At 44.9% G+C, this 13,936-nt stretch overlaps 1 protein-coding gene across 1 annotated transcript in view; it reads right to left on the bottom strand.

The window, feature by feature from the left end:
- Positions 1 to 8,934: 8,934 nt before the first annotated feature.
- CHST13 (carbohydrate sulfotransferase 13) overlaps positions 8,935 to 13,936 on the bottom strand; it is a 65,079-nt gene continuing 60,077 nt past the window's right edge. The window contains exon 3 of the mRNA XM_063123397.1: positions 8,935 to 10,126. Coding sequence (XP_062979467.1) covers positions 9,281 to 10,126 — 846 coding nt within the window. The 3' untranslated portion in view covers positions 8,935 to 9,280. The remainder of the gene's footprint in view (positions 10,127 to 13,936) is intronic.

Raw genomic sequence — 13,936 nt, 5'->3', positions numbered from 1 at the left:
TCCTTTAAAAAAAATGGCGGGCGCGACACACTTCAGTTCCCAGAAGCCCCTGCCAGCATGGCCAATGGTCAGGAATGCTGGGAGTTGGCATCCAAAACATCTGGAGATCCAGTTTCTGCCCACCCCTGTTCTAAGGGACAAGAGAACAACAAAGGCGCAAAGTGGCCAGGGAGAAATTACTTGTACTCTTTTATAATAGTCCCTACATCTGGGGTTTTGAAAGTACATCTCAGTGGAGGCTGGTGGCTCCGATGTCAGTGGAGCGGTGAATCTGGTCAGGGTTTCAGTCTAAAGTCTAAAGGAGCTGACCATGGTGTGGAGAGGAACTCTGTATCTAGAGGTCTGACAGAAAACTGGAGCACATTCAGCCCCACTGACATCGGAGCCACCAGCCTCTGCTGGTAAATGTACAGTCGTGTGAAAAAGAAAGTACACCCTCTTGGAATTGTATGATTTTACATATCAGGACACAATAACAATCATCTGTTCCTTAGCAGGTCTAAAAATTAGGTAAATACAACCTCAGATGAACAACAACACATGACAAATTACATCGTGTCATGATTTATTTAACAGAAATAAAGCCAAAATGGAGAAGCCATGTGTGAAAAAGTAAGTACACCTTATGATTCAATAGCTTGTAGAACCACCTTTAGCAGCAATAACTTGAAGTAATCGTTTTCTGTATGACTTTATCAGTCTCTCACATCGTTGTGGAGGAATTTTGGCCCACTCTTCTTTACAACATTGCTTCAGTTCATTTAGGTTTGAGGGCATTTGTTTATGCACAGCTCTCTTAAGGTGCCGCCACAGCATTTCAATCGGGTTGAGGTCTGGACTTTGACTGGGCCATTGCAACACCTTGATTCTTTTCTTTTTCAGCCATTCTGTTGTAGATTTGCTGGTGTGCTTGGGATCATTGTCCTGTTGCATGACCCAATTTCGTCCAAGCTTTAGCTGTCAGATGGCCTCACATTTGATTCTAGAATACTTTGGTATACAGAGGAGTTCATGGTCGACTTACTGACTGCAAGGTTTCCAGGTCCTGTGGCTGCAAAACACGTCCAAATCATCACCCCTCCACCACCGTGCTTGACAGTTGGTATGAGGTGTTTGTGCTGATATGCTGTGTTTGGTTTTCGCCAAACGTGGCGCTGTGCATTATGGCCAAACTTCTCCACTTTGGTCTCGTCTGTCCAAAAGACATCGTTCCAGAAGTCTTGTGGTTTGTTCAGATGCAACTTTGCAAACCTAAGCCGTGCTGCCACGTTCTTTTTAGAGAGAAGAGGCTTTCTCCTAGCAACCCTTCCAAACAACCATACTTGTTCAGTCTTTTTCTAATTGTACTGTCATGAACTTTAACATTTAACATGCTCACTGAGGCCTGTAGAGTCAGATGTAACTTTTGGGTTTTTTTTGCAATTTCTCTGAGCATTGCACGGTCTGACCTTGGGGTGATTTTGCTGGGATGTCCTCTCCTGGGAAGATTGGCAACTGTCTTGAATGTTTTCCACTTTTGAATCATCTTTCTCACTGTAGAATGATGGACTTTAAATTGTTTGGAAATGGCCTTATAACCCTTCCCAGATTGATGGGCAGCAGCAATTGCTTCTCTAAGATCATTGCTGATGTCTTTCCTCCTTGGCATTGTGTTAACACACACCTGGATGCTCCAGACCAGCAAACTGAAAAAACTTCGACTTTTATAGAGGTGGTCATACTTGCTGATGATCAATTAATCACGGGCATTTGATTAGCAGCACCTGTCTGCTACTTAGCATCTTAATTCCTATGGAAGCAGTAAGGGTGTACTTACTTTTTCACACATGGCTTCTTCATTTTGGCTTTATTTCAGTTAAATAAATCATGACACGGTGTAATATGTCATGTGTTGTTGTTCATCTGAGGTTGTATTTACCTAATTTCTAGACCTGCTAAGGAACAGATGATTGTTATTATGTCCTGATATGTAACATCATACAATTCCAAGAGGGTGTACTTTCTTTTTCATACGACTGTATGTCATGAGGGTCAGTAGAGCTGGACAGATAAGTGCCCGCTCCTTCAGCAGATTTCTAGCATCTCTCTCGCTCTCTGAAACATCCCATATTTAAAGATGCCGTATTGAAGTCATTTGTAATGCCATCTCCCACTAACCACCATCACAGAGTCAGTTGCCTAAGCAGAAAGAAGGTTTGGATGCTTATTAACTCAAAATGACATCAGACTTACCCCGTCATTTTAAACAGCAGGAGGAACGTGGCAGAGAGCAGGCCTGTAATTACTACACAGAAAGTGTGGCGTGTTGATTTTTTTTATTTATTTAAAAACATTTTAAATAAAGTGTGGCGTGTTGATGCTGCCTAGACGAGCACCACATTTGGTTTAAACCCTTGCCGTTCATCCCCTTGGCCTCAAGGTGTCCCCAAAGCTCTACGTTGACTCTAGGTATATGGGGGGGGGGGGCGGCGGGATCCGAAGGTTGCCTTTGAGAGCCGGAGTAGGCAACAAAAGGCGAGGCCCTCCAGGCTGCAGCGCAAGCAGGTGTGAGAACGGTGGGTGCTTTGTCCTCCACAGCTCAGAAGCAAATTGGGAGCACAGGCACCGTAACACACACAAGAGCATACATTAGCGGTGCCGTGAGGGGGGCTAATTGATACTCGAAAGCCGTGCTGGGCTCCTGGCAATGGCCCGGCCTTTCTTCGCCTCTCTTTTTGCGCTGGCCTTTTTGGTGCTGTGCTGTCCTTCCTTCGTCCCAGGGCTATCGGAGGCCCTTTCCAGATGTTCTATTAAAAGCCCTCTCTAGAGGAAGCACTCAAAGGCCACTCCCGTGAAGATCCTGCCTCGCCCGGCAAGTAAGGGAAAAGGGTGGAGGTCGAAGTCACCTTCCGGCCCTAGCTTTGCTACAAAGGAGTGGGCAGAGCCCGCTTTGTTTTGCACACGGTAGTGGAGCTTGGAGCAGGGAAACAGACAGGTCACTGTTCAGAAGCAAAAGGGAGCACAGCTTTGGCCAGGAATAACTGGAGCAAGAGCCACCACCAGAGGTGCAGCTAGGTAATTGTAGGCCATGGACTTCGGATGCGATCCTATGCCCTTTTTAGACAGAAAAAAAGGCCTTACGCCAGTGTGGTGTAGTGGCCAGAGTGTTGGACTTGGGACTCAGGAACTCTGGGTTCTAGTCCCCACTTGGCCATGGAAGCTCACTGGGTGACTTTGGGCCAGTCACAGACTCTCAGCCCAACCTACCTCACAGGGTTGTTGTGAGGGTAAAATGGAGAGGAGGATTATTATGTACGCTGCCCTGGGTTCCTTATGGAGGAAAAAAAGTGGAATATAAATATAGGAAACACATAAATAAACAGTCCCAGCATTCCCCAGCCAGCATGCTGGGAGTTGGAGGACTTTTTTCAGTCTAAACTGGCATAGGATTGCCCTTAACGAACTTATGGGCAGTTTAGGCAGCCATATGTAAAACACACAACTAACATTTCTTTTCCCCATTCTCATACTACAGCCTCCATTCCACGCTTTATAACTGCTTCTATATTTCTAATGGGTGAGATCGATAAAACGTTTTGTCAAAACCCTCTGAGCAGGGGAAGTTTTGCCTTTTAAACACTCTTAATTGACAGCACCATCATGATTACAGGAATAAAATGCAGGGCGATGAGGGTGCCGCTTTCTCTATGGTCATTTGGGCCAACCCTGGGCTGTGGTGCCCTGGACTTTGGCCCCAAGGCCTAGGCCTCGCTGCACCACTGGGGTAAAAGAGGAAAGGAAAACAGCCTGACCCGAACAGGACTCTTTTATGTGTTAACGGCATTGCAAGAAGTGGATTGATGTCTGTTTCTACATAAGACTTTTACCAAGGCTTCTGTTTCTGGATTGTTTGCAAGCTTATTGGCTCCTTTACACACATTTTTTCTGGAAGGTTTATTTCTCTTCCTCTCCTTATCTTCCATTACTCAAGCACTAGGTGGCGTTGTGGTATAGCGGAATTGCACAATTACGCTAGCTTTTATCCCACCATTCACAAATAATACCAGATTTTCCTCATTAGGAATACCCCACCCCCTGCAAAATAGTTGCAAAACAAAGGAGAGGACATCACAGTAAAGGACCCACAAACTACCACAAGTGAGGAATCCAAGTGCACAATAAACGCCTTTTGTAGAAAGGTTCTGTGGCTCTTTCCATGCAAGAGCTGTACAGATGGGAGAGCTCATACTTCTGAAACCACCTGCTGGTGCAATGCAGCTCTTCAAGTCAAGAGGAGCATCCATTCAAGGCTATGCTCTGACAGCCTTGGCAAACCAGACAAGGTAGAACAATGGCCTTGTCTGTGGACATTTAAACATTAAATACCTCTGCACTAATCATAAATCCACTTACTAGAGAGTAAGGCTCAATGAACTTTGAAGGCCTTACTTCTGAATAAACATGCATACGACTACTATTGAAATGTACTTTTGGTTTTTTGCATTCCCATTATTTTTAGCTCTCCTTGGTGGGATCCAGAGCCAATCCTATATCTACTCAGCTGGAAGTAAAGTGTATTGAACTCAATGGGACTTACTACTGAATAGACATTATGATATTGCACTATTAGTTGCTCTCAAAACCCATTGAAATCAATGGAAATGAAGCTAAGCCATGCCTAACTGGCCCCACTAGAAATCAGCTGACCTCAGTTCATCTGACTCAGCCCGGATCCAGCCCCTTGTGCTAACCACTCCCAATGGACTTCAGAGCATGGGTGTTTGCACCAACCACCTTCTCAATCTGCTTCAAGCATCTGATGGAAGCAACCTGGCTGTTGCCTATAGAAAGAAGCCCGACAGGTCTGAACAAGCCAGCGTTTTCTGAAGATTCCATGGCATTTTACTGTGAGATCCCATCAGACAGCGGGAAAGTGGATCGTACGGTGGAGTGGATTGTGTATGTCGCATGGCGAGTGGTGTGGGTGAACCCACCCTACTTTATCTCCAAACTCTGATTCTCCTTTGCACTGATCACCCTCTGGTGATGAGTAGCGCAAAGGTGAATCCCTTTATCTCCAGAGATTGGGCCATATTGGGCCTTAGCATGGGCCAGATTAGGCCCGCTAACCAAAGGTTGCTCAGCCATGATGCATGAGACTGGTTCAAATCCTTGATTGGCCAAGAAGCTCAGTGGAGCCCAGTTACTGCCTCTCAATCTAGGCTGCCAGGTTAAAAGGGAATAGGAGCCTGCCCATGCTTTTGAGATCAATACCTGAGGCTCTGCTCTCTGTCCCGCTGCTGTTGGATGCCTGGCAGGTAGGTAGAAAAGACAGGGCCTTTTTTATACTAGTGCTCAGACTCTGGTATGCCCTTCTGGGTGAGATCTACCTGGCCCGTCATGATGGATTGCTTTTTGCAGAACCACTTGTTCCAACAGGTATTTTTGCCTTTAGGTCTATTATGATTTATTTTAATGCTCCCGGAGGTTGTAGTTTTCACATGCTGCTATTTTTTCAGTTTCTTTGAATACATTGTTTATACTGTTTTACTGCAATAATAATAATAATAATAATAATAATAATAATAATAATAATAATAATAATAATAATAATATTAATTTGTTACCCGCCTCTCCCTCTGGATCGAGGCGGGGTACAACACAAATAAAAACACCATAAAATACATAAAACTAATTAAAACATTTAAAACCAGTGCATCATTAAAAGCAGCACACCATTAAAAGAAGGCATCTTAAAATTCCAACTGGGTAGGCCTGCCGGAAGCCACATTGACTATCATTGATAGAAAAGTGGGATAAAAATGTTTGTTTGTTTTTGAGCACTCTGAGCTTATTTATTTATTACATTTTTATACCACCCAATAGCCGAAGCTCTTATAATATAATAAAGTTAAGAATATGTGGGTCCCATTAATTTCATGTGCTTAACAGCGTGATCCTATCTGTGTCTACTCAGATGTAAGTCCCACTGAGTGCAAAAAGGCTTATTCCCACGTATGTGGCTATAGGATTGCAGCCTAAGGCCTTAGCTAGACCAGGCTAGATCCTGGGGCGAACACCGGGATCATCCCTGTGCGTCCACATGACGCACAGGGGATCCCGGGATCAGGGAGGAATCATCCCTCTCTTGCCCCAGAATACAGGCCTCCCCTTTGGGCCTGGTTTTTCCGCGGTCCTGGGCTGAGCCCGAGACCGCAAAACGTGTGGCCCATTTCCGCGGCTTGACCCCACTTGGCGCAATTACTCATGCAGAGCCAGGAGGAGCGCTGCACCCATCGGGGGTAGGGTGGGGGGAGCAGGGAAATTAATTTAAATTAAAAAAAAATACCTTTGCGCACGACCATTCGTACGCTGCTGTCGCTGTAAGAACATTTAAATTAGTTTGGATCTGTTAGCATAAGCTTCCTTCTGCAATACGAATATATGTTTAAGCTGCAATCTTGAGGACATTTAGAGAAAGGAAATGTTTCAGTGGGAATTCTATCCAAGTAAACATGGTTAGGACCGTGTGGTTAAGTGTGTCTGGGTTTTCTTTAAAGAGCAGTTTAAAGAGCAGATAACACAATGTTCTTTTCTTACATTTGTTTCTGGATTTCCACACTTGTTTTGGTTGTGGAAACCAGTGGACCATTAGCTTGGAAGATTGTTACAATTGAATGCTTCGTGCTTCCAAATAATATGGATTCAAGTTCAGGTGTGTGCCCATCCCTGAGTGCAACCAATGAACTTTGTCACGGCAAGTTTTGGTTTCTGCTTGACGAAAAGAAAAAATTCTGGATCTATAGACTCAGAACTCTTCGTCCAAATGGACCTTAATGTGGAGGACGATTTGTAAGCATTGTCATTTATATTCCTGTTTTTTCTCCTAAGTCACTTCCATTTCCAGGAATTCCAAAAAGCCACTCCTGACGCTCATTTAACAGCACAGCTATTGATGAGGGTGGAAGCCGAAACGTTTTGTTTAAAAATATGTTTTTAATACTTTGTTTTTAGGCTTGCTTTCTTGTACATTTTACCTGAAGACTGACTGCATCCACAGTGGATCCAGAGCTTCCTTGTCGCTTTGCTGTTGTGCCGCTTTATACCAACCTCTCTCTCTCTCTCTGTTTCACTATATTCACACACACACACATGGGGTTGTATCCAGATTTATGTTGGATTGACTGCATTGCTGGAAGTGGACTTTCCCACCCACCCCTTCTCACAGTAGCCCTTCCTGGTCCCTGAAAATGCTGCAGAGAGAGTCAAGAGACCCCACTGAATGGCGTAATGTCTGGCATGTGGACAGGGGATTTCCAAACATTGGGTGGAGGGACCTTGTAGGAACAGGACCCTTCCTTGCACAAAAGGCAGATCATGGCTCCAACATATACTAACCTGCTGTCAGACCACCTATTTCCAGAATAAACTAATTCTAGTATGGAGAAAAAATTGGGAACTGGCACTAGGTGCCAATGCAAGTGAATGGATGTATCCAAACTTTTTACTACTTGCTCACAATCTCATGTAAGAATTTCATTTTGGGCTAATAGAAAATGGTCATCCTTGGGAGAAAGAACGTCATGTTCAAAAGAAGTAATGTCAGAAGAACCAAAACCATAATGCTTTTACCATATAAATTCTATAAGCCTCAAACATCCCACTGAGGCACACTCAGTATTGCACAAGTCAAAGTATTCACACCAGAATCAGGCATGCTGTACAGTAACTCTACTATTAGCAAATTTACATAACAGAAGCAACCCCTTGCGTACATAAAAAAGATGAATATAACATAGTAGAGACAAAAATGCTGCTTTATTTAAGCAAAACTGTCCATGTGGACTGAATCAAATTTACAGTTCAAAGACTGAGTGTCTCTTCAAGTACTGATGCTTCAAAATTGACAATGGCAATTGCTTACCAATTATAAGTCATTATCTCTCTCTTTCATTTATAGCTCCAAGCAAAATATCCACACACACACACTCCTCCCCTCCGTATCCCACATTATCACTGAATAAGGTTTCTACCTTCCCGTGTTTCTGGAGTGCATTCAGTTCCTCAGAATTTTAAAAGGGTTTTGCAGTGAAAGAAATTTGGCACTCTGGAGTTTAGCTTGGCCCATGAAAAGAAGACAGCTGTTTTGAATGGAAAGCAATAATTGATGTGCCAACCATCATGATGGTTCTGTGGCAAATGGCATAATCCAAAATTAACATAAGGCAAGGGTGGGCAACTTGTGGCCCCCCAGATCATTTGCCTTATAATTACCATCGTCCCTCTCTATCGGCTATGCTGTCTAGTACTGCTGAGAGTTGTAGGCCAAGACACCTCTTGCCTAAAGAGTAATGGGATATAAAATGCTGAGATGTGAAATGGCAGTAGAGGAAATTGTTCCTTAAATGGCTAAAGCAAAATATTTTTGTTCTTCTATTCCCAAATGTTTTTCAATTCTACCACCACCACCCTTCAGTGGTTAAACTGAAGAGTCTAGTTCTGGAGCTTCAGTTGGTTGGGCCCAGAAAACCAGAGCAAACTCCTTCAGATAGGAAATACATGTTAATGTGGCTTTGTTTTTAAGGACTGAAGGTAATTAAATATTACATTTGGTCAGGACATTCATGTACACAAGTCACCCAAACACATGCACACACCCAGTGGGTGATCTACTAACCCCTGCTTCAGTGCAATCTCTACTCACGTCAATGGAATTTGCATGGGAGTAGAACTGGGTGGGTTGTGTCCAAAGAAAATGCCCACTTAGCTCAAATGCCAGCTGAATCAGGGTGGGGGAGTGGAGATGAAATAGGCTTTGTCTCAGAGACAAATTTAACTCACGCTAAGACATGGTTCACAATAAAAAAAATTTAATAATAATAAAAACTTTTGGCTCACTTTCCCCCTTCTTCAATCTATGAGGAAGAGAGAGGCTTAAGGGATTTAAAAACAAACAAAAAACAACCACACACACATAAGAATCCATACTTTTTTTTATTGCTTCTCCAATTGCTCCAGATTGATTCTCCTGTCATCTCCTGACAAAAGGCCAACATTCCAGTACTTCCTAGAAACAATTCTCTTTGGTTGAGGAGGAAGGGTAGCTAAATAACAGTAGATTCCTTCAACTGAAATAGGGAAAGGGAAGAGAGAGCAGTGGCTGCAATGTTAAACTGGTACTGTGTTATATTGTCCATCACAGCAAGGGTAGATAGTGGGGAAGAATTAATGGTCTTCTAGCGGACAATAGAAACCCAAAATGATGGGGGCAGGTGTGGGGAGAGGTCCCTTGTCACCAGGCTCACCGGGTGCGTAAATAAGAAGGGATGGTGTAGTTGAAGAGCAAGTAATCCATTTTATATAAATTAAATAATCTCCTTTGGTAGAAGGGGCTGATGTTCTGGAAGAACTTAGCCGTCATGTCATCATTGGTCCTGGTGGTCTTAGATGAGGAGGGGAACTTGACGCCTGCATCTGCCCCAACCAATCGCAGGATGTAATTGGCATCCTTGGCCAACGTCTCATACTTGCCCACTACATCGTAGTGGATGATGCAGGGGTGGCAAAGGGAGTGCACCCGCTCCCAGTGCTCATTGAAAGGCTCCTCGTGCTGGGTCCGTGGATCCAGCAAGTAGTACACAAACTCCTCAAAGCGGACGTCGTGGCCCCGTTCCAGGGCTTCGCTGCTGGGCTTCTGACGATGCCGGCGGATGATCTTGGTCCCGTAGCGCTTGTGGAATGCCGTGTTGTAGCTACGGGTGAACTTATTGCGGTAGGCCGAGACCAGCCGCTCAAGTGGCTCCCGCACGAAGATGAACTTGAGGTAGTTACGCAAGCGGTGGTTGATCTCGGGAGTGCTGTACTCAGAGAGGGCGCGCAAGTTGGATGAGACGTGAGCCTCGTTGGCTGGGATATCCAGCGGGTCCTGGTACTTGCCTTGCCCTGTTAAGACCATCATGACACGCTTCCAGTTAGTGCAAGCCACCTTGGGGACATAGCAGTAGAGCAGCCCATGGACATCATCAACCACCAGGTGGCGCAGGTCGTCAGGGGTCAGGAGGCGCCGCTTGCGGGTGTAACGATTGCACATGCTGCTTAGCAGTTCCCGCCTGTGCTGGTGAGTTTCCTGCAGGGAGGACTGCTCAAACTGAGGAGACACAAGAAGAGAGAAAGAGAGTCACCGCATGCTGGCTGTGAAGATCGCTTGGGTTTGAGCCCAATCATTTCCTTGTTCAGTGCAGCAGGGGCTGGTGACTCCAATGTCAGTGGGGTGGTGAATGCACTTGGATAGCTCCCTTTAGAGTTCGGAGCGGATTCACTGCCCCACTGACATTGGAGCCACCAGCCTCCACTGCACCTGTGTGTCAAGAAGATTAGTGGTGTTCACAGGTAGTGTTCACGAGATCACCTGTCACAGGCTGGAAGTGAACCTTAACATAGTTTACCTACCTTTTTGCAAACAGAGTTGTGAAAGAATGAACTTCATTCTTCCATTTGAGAGGGGATTTTAGTATTAATAGTTGAGGCAGGGGAGGGATGGTATTTGATCCATATATAAAGAGGACAATCTTCCTTTTTTAAGATTCATGACAGTGCCCTAGAGAAGTGAGGAAGGAGAACATTTCTGTCCTGTAACTGAAAATTGACTTGGCTTTCATTGTATTAAACAACCCAGTGAGCTGTGGTGGGGATATAAAGGCCAAAAGAAAGCAGAAGTCCAGAGGCAAACAGCAAATAGCAAAACAGGTATCGGCTTAATCAAATTCCCCATCCTGGGCTCACTTCCAGTCTGATGAGGGGCTGTAAGGAACTGAAGCAGGTGGTCAAACGGGAACTGGGTGGCCACAGAAAACAGTCTGAAAGGAAGATCCCAACAATTAGTATCATGTTCAGCCACCTCCGCATGCAATGCCTGGCCTCTGAGACATATTCTGCGATGTCACAGATGGCATATCTACGCCACAGCCTTGGTTTAATAGTCCTTCCCACATCTTCCAGGGAATCTGTAGATCTCTGAAGGAGGCCTACAGTCTTTGAGAATTTGCAGCATCCTTATTTAAACTAATTCTTTGGGAGAAGTCAACTGGTATAATCTTAAAACTAAACAAAGATCCTGTGTATACTGACTTGCTTTTAGAAATCCTTCTAGCTGTGATGTGTGTGTGTTTATTGTAATTGATATATTTTAGTATGTTTGTGTGTTGGGGTATAGTAAGCTGCCTTGTGAGAAGACTTTCTTACAGGTGAGGCAGAAACCCAATAAATCAATCAGGCTATAGATTCGAAATGCGCACACCACCCCTTCAGTTCTTTTCTGGAACACCAACCTCTCCCCTAAATGGGGGAATCATTTGTCTTTCTTCTTTCCCTGTATGCCTATTATTTTGCCTTCACGATAATTCACTGTCCTGAGATTGGGAGCACGACGCAGCACCTTTGGAAGGGCTGCCCAAACGTGTTTGTGCCTACGCCAGAGGGTTAGGAGTGCATGCTGCTAAACTGTGCTCAATTATTGGGGGCATGCGAAGGCACAGGAAAGGCATCAAAGGCCGACATGAAATGCCCAGCTGAGCGCTCTCGGCAGAGTAAAGTCAACTCTGGGAAAGAATGACGTGGAACACAGACCTGCCTTCATGAACACAGGCTGCCTTCGGCTATTCAAGAGTCCCCTCCCTTCCCCTTATTGCGGTCTTTTCCTGTGGGAGCCATCTGTCAGTAAGGGCCATGCCAGGCCGCCCAGGGTTCATGACTCTGCCCCAGGGCTTGCTTCTCCGAACAAGTTCAAGAGCGGAATTTAACTCATGGGGCTTCCCCTTAGTTTCTGGTGCCCTTCCACTTCCCCACTTTCTCCAAGGGCACACAAAGCGGCAACCATTCATGAAAGAAGCCTCCCCTGCCCCCTAATTCCAGTTAGAGCAGACCCTTCCCTACAAGGAGACTTAAAACAGAAAGCTCTCGCTTCAGCCCATGAACTCAAGCTGTTCTCTTCCGTGTGTGTGTGTGTGTGTGTGTTCGCGTCCCTCTTCCGTTGCTCCTTCCGCTCCCACAAGTTCTATTGTTTTGCCAAGGGACGTCTTTCGAAGATCAGCAACTCCAAAATATTCGTGATTGCAAAGTAAATGCAACTGTGCCACCCCACAAACAGCTTACACCTCTGTTTGTTTCACCCTTGTGCGGTAAACCCTAAGGATTTGCCCAGGAGGTACTGTGATCAGTTATATAATAAAGCTGATTTTGTTTTCTTTGTTTCACGTCCAAAGGAGCATTCCTAATTTTAATCGGGGGGATTCTATCAAGCAAGATGAATTTTAAGACAAAGATATAGCTCACAAGCCACAAACCAGTCCAGACAACATGAAACCTTGAAGAATTCCGGTAAGACTCTAACTACATGGCGATAGGCTTGTCCTCCTGCGGCAGGAGGCAACGTATAGGCAGGCCTTTGCTTTCCTTACTTTCTGGCTTCTGAGGGTTCTTGACAGCTGTCAGCTGCTATTATATCATAGTCAAGGAGCTCACATACTCAACCTATCCTGCTTGTCTCCAGTTCTCATTCATGCATTGGCATCTGCCATTCTATATAATATTTGGTCACTCTCTTCAAAGTAAGAGGGGTAAAGAGGGTCACATAAATCTCTCTCTCTCTCTCTCTCTCTCTCTCACACACACACACACGTCTTTCTTATGGTCATCCTGAAAAACGAGGATTCTTGTCATTTTCTAGAAGAGGAATGAGACTACAGCTAGCAGACAGTAACTTGACAAAACCATGCTAAAAACGTATAGAAAAATAAGGGCACAATCTTATGCAAGTTTAGACAGAAAAAAGCTCTACAACTGCCACCATGGCTGAATGAGGCATGCTGGGAATTGTAGGATTTTTTTCTGCCTAAACATGCATAGGATTGCGCCCTTAGATTATCAGTGGCTGCTGGTCATGATGGTTATATGCTACCTACAGGCTCAGAGGCAGTATGCTTCTGAATTACCGATCCAGGACCAGTTAGAGAAACTATTGGTCTGATCCAGTAGGGTTCTTCTTAAGTTCTTAACTCTACACCTGAAATAGGATTTGAACCCACATCTCCTAGAGCCAGGGCAAAAATTCTACATACCAGACTGCAGTTATGGAATCCCAGTTATTTCAAGGGCCAGCATAAAACAAGAACAAGAACAAAACAGCAAAATGTTAAAACAGCTGAGAAATGATACTAAACAAATCTTAGCTATCTGGGGAAATAGGAAGGTCTTCATCTGGTGATCAAAGAGCCACAGCATTGGCCCCAAGCAAGCCTGTCTGGAGAGAGCACTCTACAACTAGGGTGTTACTCCTGAAGAAGCCCTCCTTCTGGCACCCAGCCTTTGCACCCCTTTAGGCAAGGGTACCTGGAAAGGGGCCTCTCCAAATGACCTGGTATACATGGGGGTCTGGGTAGGTATACATGGAAGCGGGGGCAATCCTTCAAGAATCCTATCCCCAAGCCATTCAAGGTTAACACTAGCACTTTGAACTGGGGCCAGAAATGAAGGGGCAACAGAAATGAAAACCAAGGACATTATTAAAGGCCCAAACTGTGTTTTGGGTGGTAGCTGGAAACATGTACCAACCGCAAGACCACAAAATCCACTGTCTACAGCCAAGCCCTGTGATACAGCTACATCTGCTCAGACTCGTCAGACAGAGACTCACAACTTAAGAACCTAAATGAGGCCCTTCTTAGATTGCAATGCCCATCCAACAAAGTGGGGGTGCGGACAAATCAACAGGGCTGGTACCCAAACCCTGTTGAGCTAAGACCACTCAAATATATTTTCAGATGAGGTGGCAACCCTTTTGCTGGACTGTACCATTTCAGACTGCTGTTGTGGATTCACATGACTGCATGATCTGCCACACACAAAAATCCCCACCAGTAGAAAACTAGGCCAAAACTCTTGTCCCTAACCTCAAGTGAGT

This window comes from Elgaria multicarinata, chromosome 3, assembly GCF_023053635.1.
Source record: "Elgaria multicarinata webbii isolate HBS135686 ecotype San Diego chromosome 3, rElgMul1.1.pri, whole genome shotgun sequence".
NCBI classification, from domain to species: domain Eukaryota; kingdom Metazoa; phylum Chordata; class Lepidosauria; order Squamata; family Anguidae; genus Elgaria; species Elgaria multicarinata.
The sequence above is the reverse complement of the archived record's forward strand: the minus strand, read 5'-3'. Positions and strand labels throughout refer to the sequence as shown.